This window comes from Temnothorax nylanderi, unplaced genomic scaffold, assembly GCF_030848795.1.
Source record: "Temnothorax nylanderi isolate EJ_2023f unplaced genomic scaffold, tnyl_v1.0 TNYL_tig0080_pilon, whole genome shotgun sequence".
NCBI lineage: Eukaryota > Metazoa > Arthropoda > Insecta > Hymenoptera > Formicidae > Temnothorax > Temnothorax nylanderi.
In genome coordinates, this window is record NW_027249142.1 from 820,551 (window position 1) to 838,120 (window position 17,570).

Consider the following 17,570-nt stretch of genomic DNA (forward strand, 5'->3'; position numbering starts at 1 on the left):
GTCTATACAAAAAAGAATCAAAAAATCGATGCACGTTTATATTTGCGTCTCGTCGAGACGCGTACGTATGGAAACATCCACAGCTTTCAAAACCCGTTTCAGCTTATAGATAAAAACGAAAGAGAGAATTGTTTATTTAAAAAATCAATATGATTTTTAAATGCGAGTTTTAACTTGAAAAAACTGGCGCAGTTAGTAGACTTCAATACGTCGCTTAATCCGACCTATATCATTAGTCAGAATAAAGACTTGTTATCTCATTTCTCTCGTACTCGGCGCATTACTTCGTTTACACGCTCGTGTACGTACGTTACGCTGAACGATAATGTTCTACCTTGGCGAACACGTTTGGATTAAATTTGCATACGAACCGTGTGTATGGACTCTTGTCGGGACACGTAACACATTGATATTTTAATTTCGGAATTCCGAGTAGCGGTCGGATCTCCATATTTTCGCGCGCAGCCTTCTCCGCGCGCGAATTTCGGAGTTTTTCTTGCACGATCGCGGAATACGCAATGCGCTGTTAGCGCGCCGTTAGCTCTCTCTCTCTCCTTCCGATTTGGACGGATATGGGAGAACCGTCCGCTGAACTGCAGAAAGTATTTATCCTCGGATTTCTTTTTTTTCCCCCAGCGCTCGGATGTCGCGCGAATAGTGTCGTTCCCCTGCAAACGTTCCGCAAACATCGACTTCACATGACGATTTTAAATTGAATAATTATAGTTAATTGCCGTTATGCTAATGTAATTCGGGGCACTTGGCAACCTCCATGCTGCTGCAGACTACGGAATACTTGGCGCAGAGTGGTCGCGGCTCCGCTCTCTCACGAGCGCTGCTTGCATTTCTCGGCTACTCTGGAGTACGCTACCTCGGTCGTTTCAACGTTGTTTCTACACTTCCCAAGTTAATGCGGTAAGCACTCACGGCGGTAGAAAATTACGCGGATACTCGATGTCGTGAGTATTTTTGACTCGCTCATTCGTGTCCGCAAATAAAAATGCTTTTTTTCATTATAATCCAGAAAGGAGATTCTCAAATTAAATTCCATTGAACGTATATGTTTTAAAGGGAACAATGTAAAAACATGGTTGGTCCAATGTCCCGATACAGAAGGGCAGACGGAGAAATTAAAAGTACAGCGGAAACGCGCGAACGGATATCCCGCGAGATTGTTCTTCGAAGTTCTTTTTCCCGATCGTCTCGTTGTCCCACGTTGCCTTTTCCCTATTCAATCGGCACCATCATCGACAAGGACGACCGATGGTGTCCGAGCCGGTGAGCATCTCTTGTGCATAACGCGAACGGCGCTTTTGTTTGCGGGGCCCTGGACTGACGTCTAGTGGTACGACATACGGCAGATGTTGTGTCGCTACGTGTCGTTACGAAATGTCCGCGCTGATTAATCATGGACGATGAGAGCCCTTCGCATCCGCAACTGTCTGCCGCAATCGGCCGTGCACGCGTGTGCGTCGGTGCTGGTGCTTCCGTTAAGTCGAGAGGTGAATGCACCCGTACTATGATGCGATCGCGGATAAGAATGACACGATGGTAGATTTCTTAACAGCGAGATGTCTCGAGATTCCGTATTCGATACATGGATAGATTATTCAAAAAAGGATTGTTCATTTATCATATTAAATAACGAATCAATTTCGTATTCTTATTTGTATTTCTTTAAAGTAAATTATATTTTTTATAATCTTTTGTCTTTATGCACGTGCGGTATTATTTTGAGATAAATGAAAATAAAGTTGAAATAAAGCGATATGAAAAAGTTATATCTATATATTGTTTTAATATTTTAATTCAAGCTATGATGGTATATCGAATTTAATCGTACTTTTATTTACTCGATTGGCAACCGATAGTTTGATCGTACACCCGCTGCATACATTAAATATACACGGTGCATTCACCGCAATGGAATATGTAGGCAAACATGTTAATTCTTTGTAAAAATAGCGCGCATTCTGACTAAACAAAGAACGGGTATTGAAAATCATATGCTGAAAGGATACGCCAGAAAATATGTGATAAATTAAAGCTTCACCGGCGTGAGCATTTTAAGCACATTTGTTTGACCATGTTATTATGACGGACAGTGTTATTTCAGTCGTGGTTGTTTAATGTAGAGAATAATACGTTCGATATTTTATATTTCGATATTTTATGCAGCGATATTACCTATAATTCCGTTTATAGATAACATTTTCTTTCTCTCTCTCCTCCTATTCAGGGACTGTAATTATAATTTACTACATCCCGGCTCATTTAATAAGCAATGACAAAATCCAGTTTACGTACCGCGTTGATTTATCAATATATATTAATAGGTGGAATTTAGCAAGTTACGCGCGCACAACCACGAATAATTACGCCTCTCTTGCGAACCTATATTGAAATTTCGGGGAGAACTTCGAAATCTCGATTCCTGCGCCGCGCTGGAGCATGCAAACGTAGATCCCTAATTACTAACGTTATTGAATCACCGTAAGCAACGTTCATTACCACATATTTGTGGACCTACCGTTCTCTTCCAGCTGATGTCTATTATAAAATTGGTAAAAACTGATTCAACACGTTTCGACTGGCAGATTACAATTTACAATTACCGGTGTAATTGCATGGTGTCGGCAAAAGTCATATCGTCTTTAAGCGTTTAATATTTTGGCGTCGCAAGTTTGCAATAATGATATGCGCGTAGCATTCTCACGTGTATATCTCGTTAACAATTAAGCAGTCACAAATTGCAACTTGTAAGCTACATATGTTCATAATTGTTTTGCATCATAAACAGCAAAGATCAAAGTCTTTACGTCATTTGTTGATCTAAAGAAGAAACAGGAGATTTCGTATGCGCTAGCTCGTCTCGCGGAATTATCTTGGATTGTAAAGAATTAATTTACGGAGATATAACCCTGTCAGTCGGTCGTGTTATGCCAGAACGACTTTCTCAAAATGGCGCCGAAATTATGGTCTTCTTCGGCACTAAAAGTTTATACCTATCCGCTGGCTGGTATAAAGCGCGCGCTATTTTGTTTTTGCGTACGTGGCGTCTCATACTGCTCATACACCACCGACGCGGACGACAAAAGCAGAAAGAATTTTACTTCGTTCCGTCTGCTAATACACGAGCTGCTTTGGGCTACGTATTGCTCGTAAAATGACCTCGCCTCATAAACACTCGCGGTTTCATGCTCCCCGAACCTTCGGACGGACGGAGAGCTCCGTTTCGGTCTACGCGCGCTCTTTGCTCTCGACATGGTTGCAGGGCATTTTCCAGTCCTGAAATATGCAACGCGAAACTGGCAATTAGCTTCGCGTGCAGGCAAATATGACCGACAAGCCGTATGATACGAGGAAACGCTTGTGCGTAAACTTCGTTCATTTCTGACAGACACGAGAGAGAGAGAGAGAGAGAGAGAGAGAGGAGCAAAAGAAAACTTACTGAGATACTATCGTTCATATTTTTTCGTAAAATTTCAGAATCTTGTAACAAATTCTAAGGCTCAATAGAACAAAATGCGTAAATTGTAACATTTTACTCGAAGACTTACGTTGAAGATTCGCTATTCGTAAGTTCGCCCTACTTGTCTTTTAATAATAAATCTAGATTAAATTAGTACTACTATAATTCGACGGTTTACTATTATAATAAATCTAGAAGAGCAAATAATTAACGATTTATAAATATCTTCTGGTAAAACTAAAAAAAAAAAGATGCAGAACTGTATTCTTTAATTTGTTTTAAATAGACTTTAATACAAATTTAATTTATAGCTACTTATAGAAAAATATGTAACGTTAAAAATTGAGGAATTGTGTGATAAATGACAATATTTTTTAACATTTTTGTGGAAAAAAACTCCATTACCCATCCAAAATTCATCCTTATTTTGATACATCATACAGACATCGATAATCTCTTTTTAATGTGAGGTAATTGAAATTACTCGCGTTTAATTTACCAATATGCATGCTCACAGATGACACGATAAAGTTTTAATCAAGCTTTTGAATGAGATAAAATTGCAATGCAGTTTCATCTACTATTGAACTGAAAACGATACACAGTAGTAAAATCCATTGATGATCAGACAGATTAATAACATTGAAATAACGTGAGTTTTAATACATTCTACCTTTAATACCATTGGTTTAAAAATAGTGTTAAGGTAATTACATTAATTTTTTTAATACTTTTAATATCCCTCTATTACCGTACTGCCCATTACGTAACATGACTTTATCGCTAAGCACTAGCTAAACAAGTAGCGAAACATTTGTTGATGTCGTGCACAAAGAGAGCCTTGTAAAATACAATAAGCTTCGTCTTTTCTCCTAAGCAGATTGCAGTAGGAAATAAATTATACATTAGACGAAGGCTTTCATTTAAACTTTGAGACCTTCGACTAATCCGTCGCGTACAAGAGTTGTAGCTGCAACTGATGTTGCTTGAGGGATTACATTACGTACACGAATCCCTTTTGGGATTAAGTCTCGGCTTTCACTTCTTTTTTCCGCCGGGGAGTTGCTTGGATAACGTGCAACTGTACGGATTCATGTAATTATAGCTAAAGAGCGAAAAGTTCTTCGGAATTCTTTCTATTTTTAGTTTCAACAAAAAAGCTCAGCTAGACAGCTTAACCGACAGCATCGTCGTGATTCCGCGGGGATCTGCGCATATCACGCCGCAGAGATATCGCAAGTTGTAATTAAAAAATTACTCGAAGTTTTGCATTTTCAAAGTCTGCTATTTTTCGCCCGTAACTTTGTAATCATGAACGAGTTACTGTCACGCGCACGCGAAAGTAACGAGTACGCGGGATTTGTTGCAGCGGATGCTACAACGAAATTTGCATAATAATGTTTCAAAATTTTAGAGAAATTAAGTTGTTAAAACGGTGGCCCAGCATCATTTGTTAGATTAAACTAAAAACGCGGGAACATGTATTAGGCTATCTAATGTAGTCATTAAATACATTGTTAGACATATGAGCAAAAATATGAACAAATCAAAAAAATGATATAATAATATAAAATATAAATAATGGATCATAAAATATGAAACGTTACTTTTAGCGAAAGTTTCAAAACAGCTTGAAATAATTCAGAGGTGTTGATATAACTTAAGCTATTATAAATACTAAAATATAGTTGATAAAATCAGGAGTTTAAAAAATTAATTAAAAATTTACTGCTTGTAAATTCACGTGAATGCTAATTAGTTTAAGCCGTACGAGTTATTTAAAACGCTTTATAATTTTCGTCAAGGATGCCTGCAATTAACTCTGCAGAAACTCTCATAACGTTTTTAAAATTACATTTTGCGATCGTAATAGCACATTGTGTTTAACTTGGCCATTTAGCGGAGTCTCGATTACCCTTCGAGCAGAAAATAACAGGTAAATGACGTAAAGGCGAGATTAAACGTATTTTCACTCATAATATCGAGAGCTGCGATTGGAGTTGTCACGTAGCGCATATAGAGGCGCGCGCGCAAAAGTAACGTAAATTTTACCGTTAAAATTAAGTGGTGGGGATGGCACCAAATCACAGGCTTTACCTCGTTTCCTCGCTAGTTCGTGGCAGCGAAAAGATGATCCGACAAAAGATGCGGCGACACGTGACAGAGATTATCGCGGTACCGGACATATGGGGCAGTGGCACGAAACCAGCGGCTAGCGGGGATTTAAGTCCATCGCGATAATTCTTCGTCCATTTTAATTCCTCTTTTGTCCACCGTGCATATCTTGCCGAAGATAGGCTTATCCGCCAGTGGCGTGATGAGGTTTGTCGTTCGGTATAATGGAAAGAATGCGTCGTTCTTTTTCAGGCTAAAGGCGCTGTGTTTATAACCAATTTTTATCATAGTTAATACAAAAGTAATGTTATTCAAGTGAAATTAATAACTCATCTTCTGTTATTTTATGTAATCTTTTTCTAAATACAATAACGTATATTCTAATTGAAAGAGAATTATATATGTGATATTATTTAATCGAGAAAGAGAATAAAGATATTATTTACATTTGGTTTACAATTAAGAAACGATAAAATCCAAATAAAATTTCTATAAAGTTTTGATAAATTATACATACAAACTTATATATATATATATATATATATATATGTAATATATAAATATATGTATATTCATATATACAAAGTGTATGTTTTAATTGCAAATTATTAAAATATACAACTGAGCTATTAACCTGCCTTTAATCCCTTTGGTTGCGTTTAATAGACTTCCTATGAAAAAGATGTTTGTGAAAAATCAAGAAATAAATATACTACCTCGAATAATATAAGTATAATCCTGACATATCATATTATATTTGCAGGAGATAGCCGTTTACATGTCAAGGACACTTCCGCAGGGGACCTTTCATCTTTCCTGATTGTGAGTATATCGAAATCCCTTATTGATCAAACAAAAAGAAAAGCAATTAAATGCGGATATATCTTTATCAGTATTTTCTTTGTGTTTATTATAATCTTCTTTCCCACTTACTACTTTTCTCTCACGCAGTGAAAAATAATTACTTCTTGATGTGATATATTAACGACCGTCTTTATTATGTTTGTCGCGTCAGCGAAAATTTCTTAGTTATTTGTATCGGCTCGAATGGTGAACTCGGTCCAAATGTTACAGCGACTATTTGTAAAAGATGGTAAATTTAAAGAAACCTTCGTTGAGAATTCTTAACGTTTCTGCTGCAGTTTAAAGTGTTCAATCAGAGATAGGTAAATGTATATAAGACTTTGCTGAATACTATCACGGAAACGTGAAAAAATTTCCATTACCGTTTTCTTTTAGATGAAAGACCTCTTGTCAAACGCCTAAGAACCGTTTATTATAAAGTATCAAATTCCAGTTACGTAATAAAGAATGATTGGCCATGTACGTGAGTTGCACCTTGAAAGGAACGTCGGCGGTTTTATCCTCGTTGACGTAGCTCGAAAAACCGTCGGACAGCTTCTCTGTCTTCTTGCTCTCGTTCATTCTTCTCGGATGCACGGCACGATAGCGTAATGGCCGGCTTCCTGGTTCTCTAATGGCTGGACGTAATGCAGAGCAGGGGCTCTCGCACCAGGTACAATATCCTATACGCGATAATCGAGCTGATTTAAGGCCGCGTGCTTCCGACCATGCAGGAAAACACTTCGATGTTAGGCACACCTGCCAGGTGCACTTGGGTATATAGTCCCCGGCCCCCGGTCTTTGGCGTGTTCCCAGGTAATATTCGACAAATTCATGTACTTTCGCGCTTCCCGCTTTACATTGGAGTATTTTGCCTTTGATCCGCGCCTGTCATACATCAGCTTCCTTTCAATCAATAATATTACGTATCAGCCCGATCGCTCTAGCTGGCCTTAATTCAATCTACGACAATCCCCGTATTAACGACTGACACTTGCTACCGAATCAGATGAAATATAATTGCATCTTTTGATATTAACGATAATTCTCACTATTATCATTGTTTTTTTGAAATTATTCTCGCATTCTGCTATTATCAGATGTACTATTAACATTCCTATGTCCTCCGTACCGATACCTCTATAATTGTATTTTGATATTAACGATAATTCTCACATTATCATTGTTTTTTTTTTCAAATTATTTCTCGCATTCTGCTATTATCAGATGTACTATTAACATTCCTATGTCCTCCAGTACCGATACCTCTATAATTGTATTTTAATTGTTCTCACGTTATCTCTGTATCGTCAAATTATGTAATTAATCGCAAATTAATTCTCTATAAAGCTTAATATTCCACCCCAATTTCCGTTGTATTATCGTAGTATTATATATAGCTATTATGCAACTATATCATTTAAAGTAAAAAATCTTTTTCTTGCAACTACTGACGCAGCACGCGTTACATATTATATATTTGAAATTTTACACTTGAATATTCCTTTCACCTTCAATTAAATGGCGGCATCGAAAACGCGAAGGATAATGTTCAATTGCAGTTAGATGTGCAAACTGCTGTGTAATCGAATTCTGCTCGTACCTCATCAATAAAGCAGCTCGGTATGAATGGCATAGTGCGATATCCGTTTAACACGAATATAAACTGAGATAAAGTACGTTATAGGAGCTATCATTCGCAATACCGGAGATAGAGTACGTAATGTGATCCGCGCAGAATTTTCGAGCTCGTCGTTTTATTGCCAAATTCGACCTCTGGCTCGTTCTCCTCCTCCCCCCTGCAGAACGTGACTGCGAGACGGTTGAGGTGCGAAGGTGGCCCTGGTGTAGATTTAATCCTCTCATAATCCGATTTGCGGTGGAAACGGAAGAGCGCACCGCCGGGGTCTTTAAGAAAACGTTCAAATCTGCAGTAAGCTCGCGGTACCTTCACCACGAATTATGAAACTGGTTGTCGGTAAATGGCTCGAGTTAATTATAGAAGTAAGTACCCCGTTAATGCTAAATTTCACTCTATGATTCTTATCTTCTCGCGAAAATATGTACAAAAATATATAAAGCCGCGTCAAAAAAAGTTTAAAAAGGGAGAAAAGCTACAGCTATTCTTGCTTATAAATATCCGTTAAGAGATATAGTCCTGATTATAAATTTTCTCGCATTTTTTTAAAGAGAATATATATACCATTAAGGAATAATTTTGTATTTTGCATTTATTCTTTTAACAAACCATCAAAAATAAATAAATTATTACTTACAGAATTTATAATAAAAATTTTGTAGAAAGATGGAGAGAAATTTATTATAATTGCTACACGGAGAGAATTTTTTGTTATATTTTACCCTTAAATTCACTACAAACTTGGGACAACTTGGCAACACCAAGGAATTTTTAAAATATACAAAAGACATTTTACAAACAACGTGGTAAAAATTACCAAGCAGATTGGTAAATTTTGAAAAATTATTGAAATTTCCTAGATATATTTTAGTAAAATTAATCAAACATATTTCATATTTGAATGTAATAGATATTAATATTTTTTATTATGGTGGATATTAATCAGAATAGCTCGCATAAAATTCTTGGTGGTACATGTTGTCCCACAACTACCATGATTTCAGGGTAAATTTTAAGAGAAAATTCTCTCCGTGTACACTGTAAAAAATTTTCGTGTAAAATTACAACTATTAGAATGAGTAATTTTGAGACCTACTATTATAGGTGTAAATTTACTTATATAAGTAAAATTCCTGCTTGTAAGTAAATTTATTTTCTTGAACAGTAATTAAAATAATCGCGTATGTAAATTTAAAGTTAAAGGTAAATTTACAAAACGTTTATGTAATAATATTTCTTTTATTTGTAATATTCTAAATTAAAATATTAGATTTACAAAAGTAGATAAATGTACAGAAATGTTTATGTATTAATACTTACCTATACTTGTATTTAAATAAATTCTAACATAAAATTTAAAATTTAGAGACTATAAATTTACTAATACGTTTCGTAATATTGTTTTACGTATTTTTAATATTGCGGTTTTGAAGTATAAAATTCACAATCTAGGATAGACCGAGGCGAATCGGATCACAGGGCGAATCGGATCAAAGTAAGAGTTGAGATCATATTTGTTACATTCATCAATATATCTAACCATGTAGAATACAAATAATTATTATTTGTATTTTACATAGTTAGATATATTAATGAATGTAACAAATACAATCTCAATTCTTACTTTGATCCGATTCGCCCTATGATTCGATTCGCCTCGGTCTACCTTATGCCAAAAACATATTTTTATTTTGAAAATATTAACATTATTAACATGTAAACCTTAAAATGATATACATAATATTATACCTTAAAATGATATACATAATATTAAACCTTAAAATGATATACATAATATTAAACAAATATAAGTTACTGGTCTCAATAGATTTTATATTCAATTAGATAAAGAATTGTTTAAATTTAAGACGATAAAATGTTTCTAAGAAAATTATCATTACTTCTGTAAAACAATGATTATTAATTATAATAAAGTTTTTAATTAGTTAATTGTATTAATTTCATTTTTGTACACAAATATTTAATTAATATTCAATTAATATTTAACTAAAACAAATAAAATTAAAAATAATAATTATCGTTTTATATATAACCGACAGTTTATAATTTTATTATAAGAATTTTTTCGTCTAGAATTTAAACAATTATTTTTTTAATTAAATAAAATAGATGCAAAAATAATTTATCTTTGTTTTATGCTATGTAATGTGATGATATACGCATTGTGATAATATAAGCATGTATCTTACATTTATTTAAGTAACCCAATCAGCAATATTCTTTAAACATTTTTAAAATATTAATAAATATATATTTATTAAATATATATATATTTTAAAAAAGTTTAAAAATATGATCTACTGATTGGAAAGGTGCAAATTTAATAGTGCAAACATATACGTAGACATATGTAGCCGTACTTGTAATAACAGTAGCCAATGATTTGGACCAAAAACAAAATAAAGTTTATTACAATTTTGTGTTACATAAAAATAATACTTATTACAGATATCGCAAAGTATTTAAGTCAGTCATATAAAATACAATGTAGAAACTAAAAATATAAACTTTAAATGATTCGCTTTATTATATATATATGTAATTAATATGAGAGTTAATAAAAGAATTAGGTTATCAATTTTAATTTTGTTTTATAACGTATAACCTGTTTTAATTAAGAACTTGTATTTTTGCGTGTTTATATTGTAATTTATATAAATATTTATGCACAACGCATAAATCGAAAAAAAAAATTGGTTTTAATACAATAGTACAAATATGATTGTACTATTGTTATAAAATTATTCCGTGTACATGATGTACAAAAATAAAAAAATATATATATATATTATCAGTAGATATATATCTATAATAAAGAGGCATAACATTTCATATGCATAAAAAGACATGAGATATAACATTATATATAAATAAATGTACAATATAATTTTGCCTCTTTATTGTAGATATATATCTATTGATAAATTGTATCTCGTATATAATATATAATATCGCGATAACGCGAACAATATTATTATAATATAGTCAAATAACTTTAATAAGAAATAACTTTAATAATAATGAAAGTAACAAAAGTAACTTAACCGACGTTCCGAATGAATCCGACGTTCCGTTATTTTAGATCTACATCTTCAATGTCTCTTAGTTTATTGAAAAGTGAAAGTACCTTCCGCTTGGTTGATGCCTTAAGAGATTTTGATCCATAGGAGGGATGAATATTTAACAAATATTTTTGTAGGAATTCTAGAGTACATGCGCAACTTGTTGGATATTCCATATTAAAAATGAAATAAGAAGATATTAGCATTTCTAATGCTTCATAAAAGCTGTGTGTCCTTTCAATCTGTGATTGCTCTATAAATAAATAAAATGTAGAACATGTCGTATCATCTGTAACAAAGTCATGAAAACGTAAAAATTAGAGAAACTTTTAATGTTGAATAATTATGAAATAAACGTTTATAAATTATAAATCTTCAATGTAGAATAGTTATAAAATAAAAAACATACCTAAAATAACAATGCATGGTGCAGAAATAGGCGCACTTAAATCTTCCAAAAGTGTACCTTCCTAGGAAATAGATAAATTTTAGTTAAAGTTTTAAAAGTTATGTCTGTATGATTTAAGAGAATATTGAAGGTTAAACGTACATATATATAACATATAATATATATGTACATATGAAATACGACAAGTATAACACAATTGGTTAGTGACAATTGTCTACGTTATTAATATTTTTAAAATTTCGAAAAACGTCGATTTCAGCATTCTCTTAATACAAATAAATTTAATCTAAATAGCTTACAGGATATACTTTAAAAAGTACGCTAAAATCTTCTTTAAAATGTCTCATGATTATCTTTGTTGCTTTCAATTGTACTGAATCAGTTGAATCCATAATATCTTTGTATTTCTTAATACGCCCATAAGATAATATTTTTCCTTCTTTTTTTAACATGTTTTCTTCTAAAATACTTATAGAATGGCCCATTAATTTTTGGTAATGCCAGAACATGTATTCCTTTCGCAAAAGTATTGGCCATAAAGATTTTACATCTTGAATTGTTGGCGGTTTATGAACATTATTCAGGAACAATCTCTGAGCAGGATATGTTATTTCTAGATATGAAGAAATTTTATCTTTTTCGATATTGATTGTTGGAGAACCCTGTAGAGCAACTCGACGTAAAAATTGGACTTTGTCTTCAATCGTTTCTTCGGTTTCTGATTCAACATATTGCTCCGGTTGCCAATTGCTGCATCCAGCTTTGGCTGATAAAACTTTCCTTTGTTTCTTCAATGGTATATTCAACGTTTGACTTAAGCATCTCTTCATGTGTGGTCTATTAAGATAACTATTTCTATCGCGAAGTTTTAAATATAACGTATAAGTCCCATCTCCGAAACTTTCACCATTTTCATCCATATCTTTGAAAGTTTGAGGGTATTTATTGATAATCTTCTTAGCTATTATTTTAAAGGCTTTAGACGGAATAAATTGACTTAAATTTCTCATTTCCGAAATCGTGCGATTAACAACATTGTTTATTACGTGTTTGCTACGATTTCCTGTTTCCAATTCTTTGAGTACTGAAGACTCCAAGGCGCCCCAAGGTACATTAAAATTTGTCCACATTTCTTCATCATGTGCTTGAATTGTAGTATTTAATGGATTTATTGGCGATGAAGTATCTCTCGAAGTAGATGCAAATGAAGAGTCGGAGGTACATTCACTTATAGTCGTAATTAAGGACGGATTGTCTTCCAAATTAAGAACCATACTATGTATTTCTGTTTCATTGGGCGATAACCAAGATTCTCCTTGTTGTAATAATATAAATGTTTCGCGAGAACAAAATTTTAAAACATCATCATCGTTTACAACTGTACCATCCTTTTCCATGACGAGAGTACAACCAATAATGCCGAGTTTGGTATTACTTTTTGTAATGAGCTGAGATAACATATTCTCAGATTCATTAAGTATAAGTGACGCTTTTTGTTGTCTATTAGCAGACCAAACTTTAAATAAAAACGTCATCTATAAAAACAAAAAAGATGTATATTTTAGGAGGAGCAATTAAAATATTTCAAGTTTATCTCTGAGAAAACATGTGTGTTAAATAAAACTATTTGCATTTAAAATATTTAAATTTAAAAAATCTTTGAGTCTTCACTTTATATCTCTAAAGTTCATCTTTCTAACATCCCGTTTTTTCTCCTTAACAACTAAACTATAATTTTTATGTAAAAATTTTTTTATATATATTTTTTCAGAGATAACAATTAGTAATACTTGAAATGATCCACTGTTTGTATATATAATATTAATGTTTATAATATTATTTATAATATTAATTTATATTATATTTAAGTATAATTTATAATACAATATTATTTATTGCACACATGTTTTTTCAAAGATAAATAATATACATAATATACATATAATTAATAATATATATATATATATATTAGGGTGTCATTTTGGGGCAACTTTTTTTTTTCATTTCACGAATAGCATATATACTTGCAGGAAGGTAAAATAAGATACCTGTTAAATTTTTAGTTCTTAATATTAATATTAACAGGTCGCTCATCGCGATTTTTTATTTTTCATTTAGTAAGATAGAAAAAATTTTATAACTATCTAACAAACAGCAATACAGCATCGTCTGTATAGACTTTTGTAGTAAATTTACCGCTCTACAAAAAAGATCTCTTATCATTTTTTCATAAATTCAACCGTTCAAAAGATATTCAAAGTTAAAGTTTGATAAATTTTATAAAACTTATTTTTGCTTCTTATGAATTTTGTATCATATCGACTATCAAAAATTATGAAATAATCGATACATATTTTTGTAGAAAATTTAACGATCTACAAAAAAGGTCTCTTATATATTTTTCATAAATATAACCATTTAGACGATATTAAGGTTTAAAGTTCAAAATGACACACCCTAATATATATATATGGAGGGGTTAAAGCCATAGTGGTGTAAGTCACTTTTTTTAACCTATCGAGTTAAGTTCATAGATGCAGTCTACACATGCAGATATGTTGAAAAAAGAAGAAAAAAAAGTGGTAAAAAAAATTGACTTACACCACTATGGCTTTAACCCCTCCATATATACATGATATACTCAATCATTACTTACACAATTCCATTTTATGAATCGAGAGGTATATATTTGAAGATATAAATGGGAATAGAGTTTAAACGAGTTTCAAGGACTGGATGTGGTGCTAGTAAGGAGGAGTATGGAAATAAAGAGATTTGGTCGACATTACGTTTTTCATTTAACTCAAATCGTTCATATACACCAAAATCTTGATTATATATTATTTCCATCATAGTACCCACAAAATATACGTTCGTATAACAATCATTAATTAAAATAAATTTGATTTTGCACAAGACAAAATAATCAAAACAGCTTTTTCCTATGCAGATACACATATCTGTTTTATACGTAATGCTTCTAAAGGTTATTTGTGAGGCTATATATTTAAAATTTTCATTTCTCTTATGGTGGAAATAATCTATTATAACACAGGAAATATTGTTATCAAAGTTTCTTGAAAAATACTCTTCTGCATTATCTGCTGTTACCAAAGTGCGATATGTATCTTTGTAATGTAAACTTTGTGAAATTTGATGCTTCTGTGATAATAATTTTGTAACATTTTTAAAATTTTGTAAATGTTTAATTATATTTTTAAAATATCTGTGCTTACTCTCGAATCGCAAAGTCCATAAATGTTTTAATGGGCCAAAAAATAAAGTTAATGAAGGATAGTGAGAAATGTAATGATGTTTTGGCCTCATTTTGATATCTGGAAAACATTTCGATCTTAGTAATAAATATTCATTAATTTTTTCACGTAATAATGCAACCTGATCGGTGGATAAAGCACAAGCTAATATTAAAAAACAAATTTCACGAAGATGTAGTACTAATAACCATATATCATTTTTAGTATCTTTAATTAAATCGAAGATAGCTAAAGGAAATATTAATATCAATTTTTTAACTTGACTTGCGGTACCTATAATCTTGTACGAATCCTTTATAGGAGGAATGCTAATGGCTGTATTTTCGTTAAGAAATTTGACTTTTTCAAGTCTAGAATTTAGTAACTCGTAATTAAACCAATGCTCTCTAACAAAATATTTTATGCAATACATGAGATCGTAAGGAACAATACCTTCTAAAAGATCATGAGCAATGCACGGAGGCAAACCTGGATTACATACGTGAAAATGACTCAATTTATTAAGAGGTGAATTTTGTTTTATGCCTTTTATAATTTTCATTTCTTTTTCCGCTTGTTTTACATTTAAGTCATAGTTGTGTTGATTCCTATTTGCAATTGTACATACATTTTTAAATTCATTTTTATTGACATCGCAAAAACGACACAAATATTCGGAAGAAGAAAAGTTTTCAGTGAAACCTCCTATTTGGTGACTACCTAAATTGTCGCCTAACATTGCTATAAGAGTACCAGTAATATTAATAGTTTTATCACAAACAGAAATATTTATTCCATCTTTCTCTAGAGTTTGTAAATCATTTATTAAAATCTCCAGTATCTTGTTCCAACCGAAAAATGTAACATGTTTTTCATAACACAGAAGAACAAGCTGTATTTGCTGAACTTTTGATCTAAGATAAGCAGGTAAATTTCCAAGTACCATGTATACACCGATAAGTTTAAATTTTTTTTTAGATGTTCCTAATGGATTACATATTTCAAAAGCATCTTGATATAACATAATTTGTAAAGCACTTTTGTTAGTATTAAAGAAATTATTTTTTTTTATTATATCACCACTTTGTACATCGTGAAGTACATTATCATTACAGTCATTACGAGATTTTAAACAGAAAGCTCGAACATCATCATTTTTTAACAATATGTCTAAAGTTTGTAAAATTGGGACATAATGATAATAGCTTTGTTTGTGTTTGTTATCAAATCCTAAGTTTATTTGTATAGGCATCACAATATGAAATTTTGTTTTAAAATATTTGTTTCTTGAATACGTGTTTCTAAGACAGCCACTTGTAGAGTCATGAATATTTTTAAAAGGAGAATAGCTACGTTCAAACATATCTTTAATTTTCTCTTTAATATCATTCTGTAGATCACTCTTATTTAAACTAGTAATAAAGTCTTGATGTGAAAATTCAATTACAGATGTAATAGCATTTATTACAGCTTGTAACGCATGTTCCGTTAAAAAATATTTTGTACTTAAATCGAAATATAACTTTGATATAATACTTCCATAATTTATCGCATCATCACAAGTTTTATTAAGAAAATCGCTGTTATTCGTATCAAAATTTAATTCCATCTGACTATCATTACTATTAATCATATGATTGTTATTATCCATGTAATTATTATTACAGGTATACTGTTTATGGAAATTAAGTTTTGAATGATATCTACATATATGTACTGCATAGGTACTAACTGATTTAAAAATAGTTTTATGAGAACATGTTGGAAACCCACAATAAATTCCAATTTTACTTTCTCTTATATGACGGTACAAATGTTTAGTAAAATTTTCTCTATTTGTAAAGCAAGCTTTGCAATTTTTTTCTTTACAATGATATATTTGTGTATTATATGTACTACATGTTGTATGCCATCTAAAAACATGCTTTTGAAAATTTAAATATTTGTTAAATTGTTTTCCGCAATTTTTATATACACAAATTATTCTTAAATCTGGCATGTTTTTATGTAAAATTTGATGTTTATTATACGAAAGTATAGAAAAAAACATGTGTTGACACATTTGGCACTTTGACATTATTATAGAGTTATTAATTATATTAATGAAATAGATAAAAGAAGGAACTAAAGGTAAGAAGGAAGTGGAAAAAATGCTAATTTTTCAGATCCAAAAAAAACTGCAACAATAGATACATAATTTTATACTAAATAATATATTATAAGAGTCCTTAACTCTTACATAAGCTTACATAATGTAATACTTACGTTTTCGTAAATTTCTCCAATCTTTTTTTCTTCAATTTCTCAGTGTTTATTCTAGATTATATTCAGATTATTTCCAGATAAAAGTTATAATTATTTATAATCTGCTGTTTATGTGACAAATTTCCTTGTGATTTCTCTCTCGTATACGGCTTTCCCTAAAATGTGTTTGTTATATTAGACATGCATACTTTTTTCACGTTTCTTGAAATGAAATTATATTTGAAAAATAGCTAAATAGCCCAGATGTCCAAGAAATATCTTATTGTTAAAGACATTCCTATATTTTAAGTACGTTCCTTGCAGTGCGATTCTATAATTCGTTACGCCAAAAATGCTTCGAATCGTTTCTCTTCTCCTTCTGTCTTTATTGAAAGAAAGGAGAAGAAGAATGTTTCAAGACATTTACAGTATCAAATTGACTGTAAAGTCATATCTACTATATTATATATTACAACAACAATGTAATGATAACGATGACTCGTAACAAGTT

At 31.6% G+C, this 17,570-nt stretch overlaps 1 protein-coding gene and 1 long non-coding RNA gene across 2 annotated transcripts in view; one reads left to right on the forward strand and one right to left on the reverse strand.

Annotated features, from left to right (window-relative positions):
• The window catches only part of LOC139774397 (uncharacterized), a 195,452-nt gene extending 189,042 nt beyond the window's left edge, over positions 1 to 6,410 (forward strand). Inside the window, exon 3 of the long non-coding RNA XR_011718567.1 lies at positions 6,351 to 6,410. This is a non-coding gene — a long non-coding RNA (uncharacterized lncRNA). The remainder of the gene's footprint in view (positions 1 to 6,350) is intronic.
• Positions 6,411 to 11,140: 4,730 nt separating this feature from the next.
• Positions 11,141 to 13,096, reverse strand: LOC139774394 (uncharacterized). Its single transcript, XM_071709627.1, has 3 exons — positions 11,861 to 13,096; positions 11,562 to 11,622; positions 11,141 to 11,441 (listed from the first exon to the last, which is right to left on the reverse strand). Exons 1-3 carry the CDS (start codon positions 13,094 to 13,096, stop codon positions 11,164 to 11,166), a joined length of 1,575 nt encoding a protein of 524 aa, XP_071565728.1. The 3' UTR covers positions 11,141 to 11,163.
• Positions 13,097 to 17,570: the final 4,474 nt, after the last annotated feature.

Bases quoted from the DNA above. Each gene is read 5' to 3' on its own strand.
- LOC139774394 (XM_071709627.1), bottom strand. From the start codon at position 13,096: ATGACGTTTTTATTTAAAGTTTGGTCTGCTAATAGACAACAAAAAGCG. The intron at 11,623-11,860 runs GTAAGCTATTTA...TCTATTTCCTAG, and splicing joins TACTTTTTAAAGTATATCCT to GAAGGTACACTTTTGGAAGA. The intron at 11,442-11,561 runs GTATGTTTTTTA...ACTTTGTTACAG, and splicing joins ACCATGCATTGTTATTTTAG to ATGATACGACATGTTCTACA.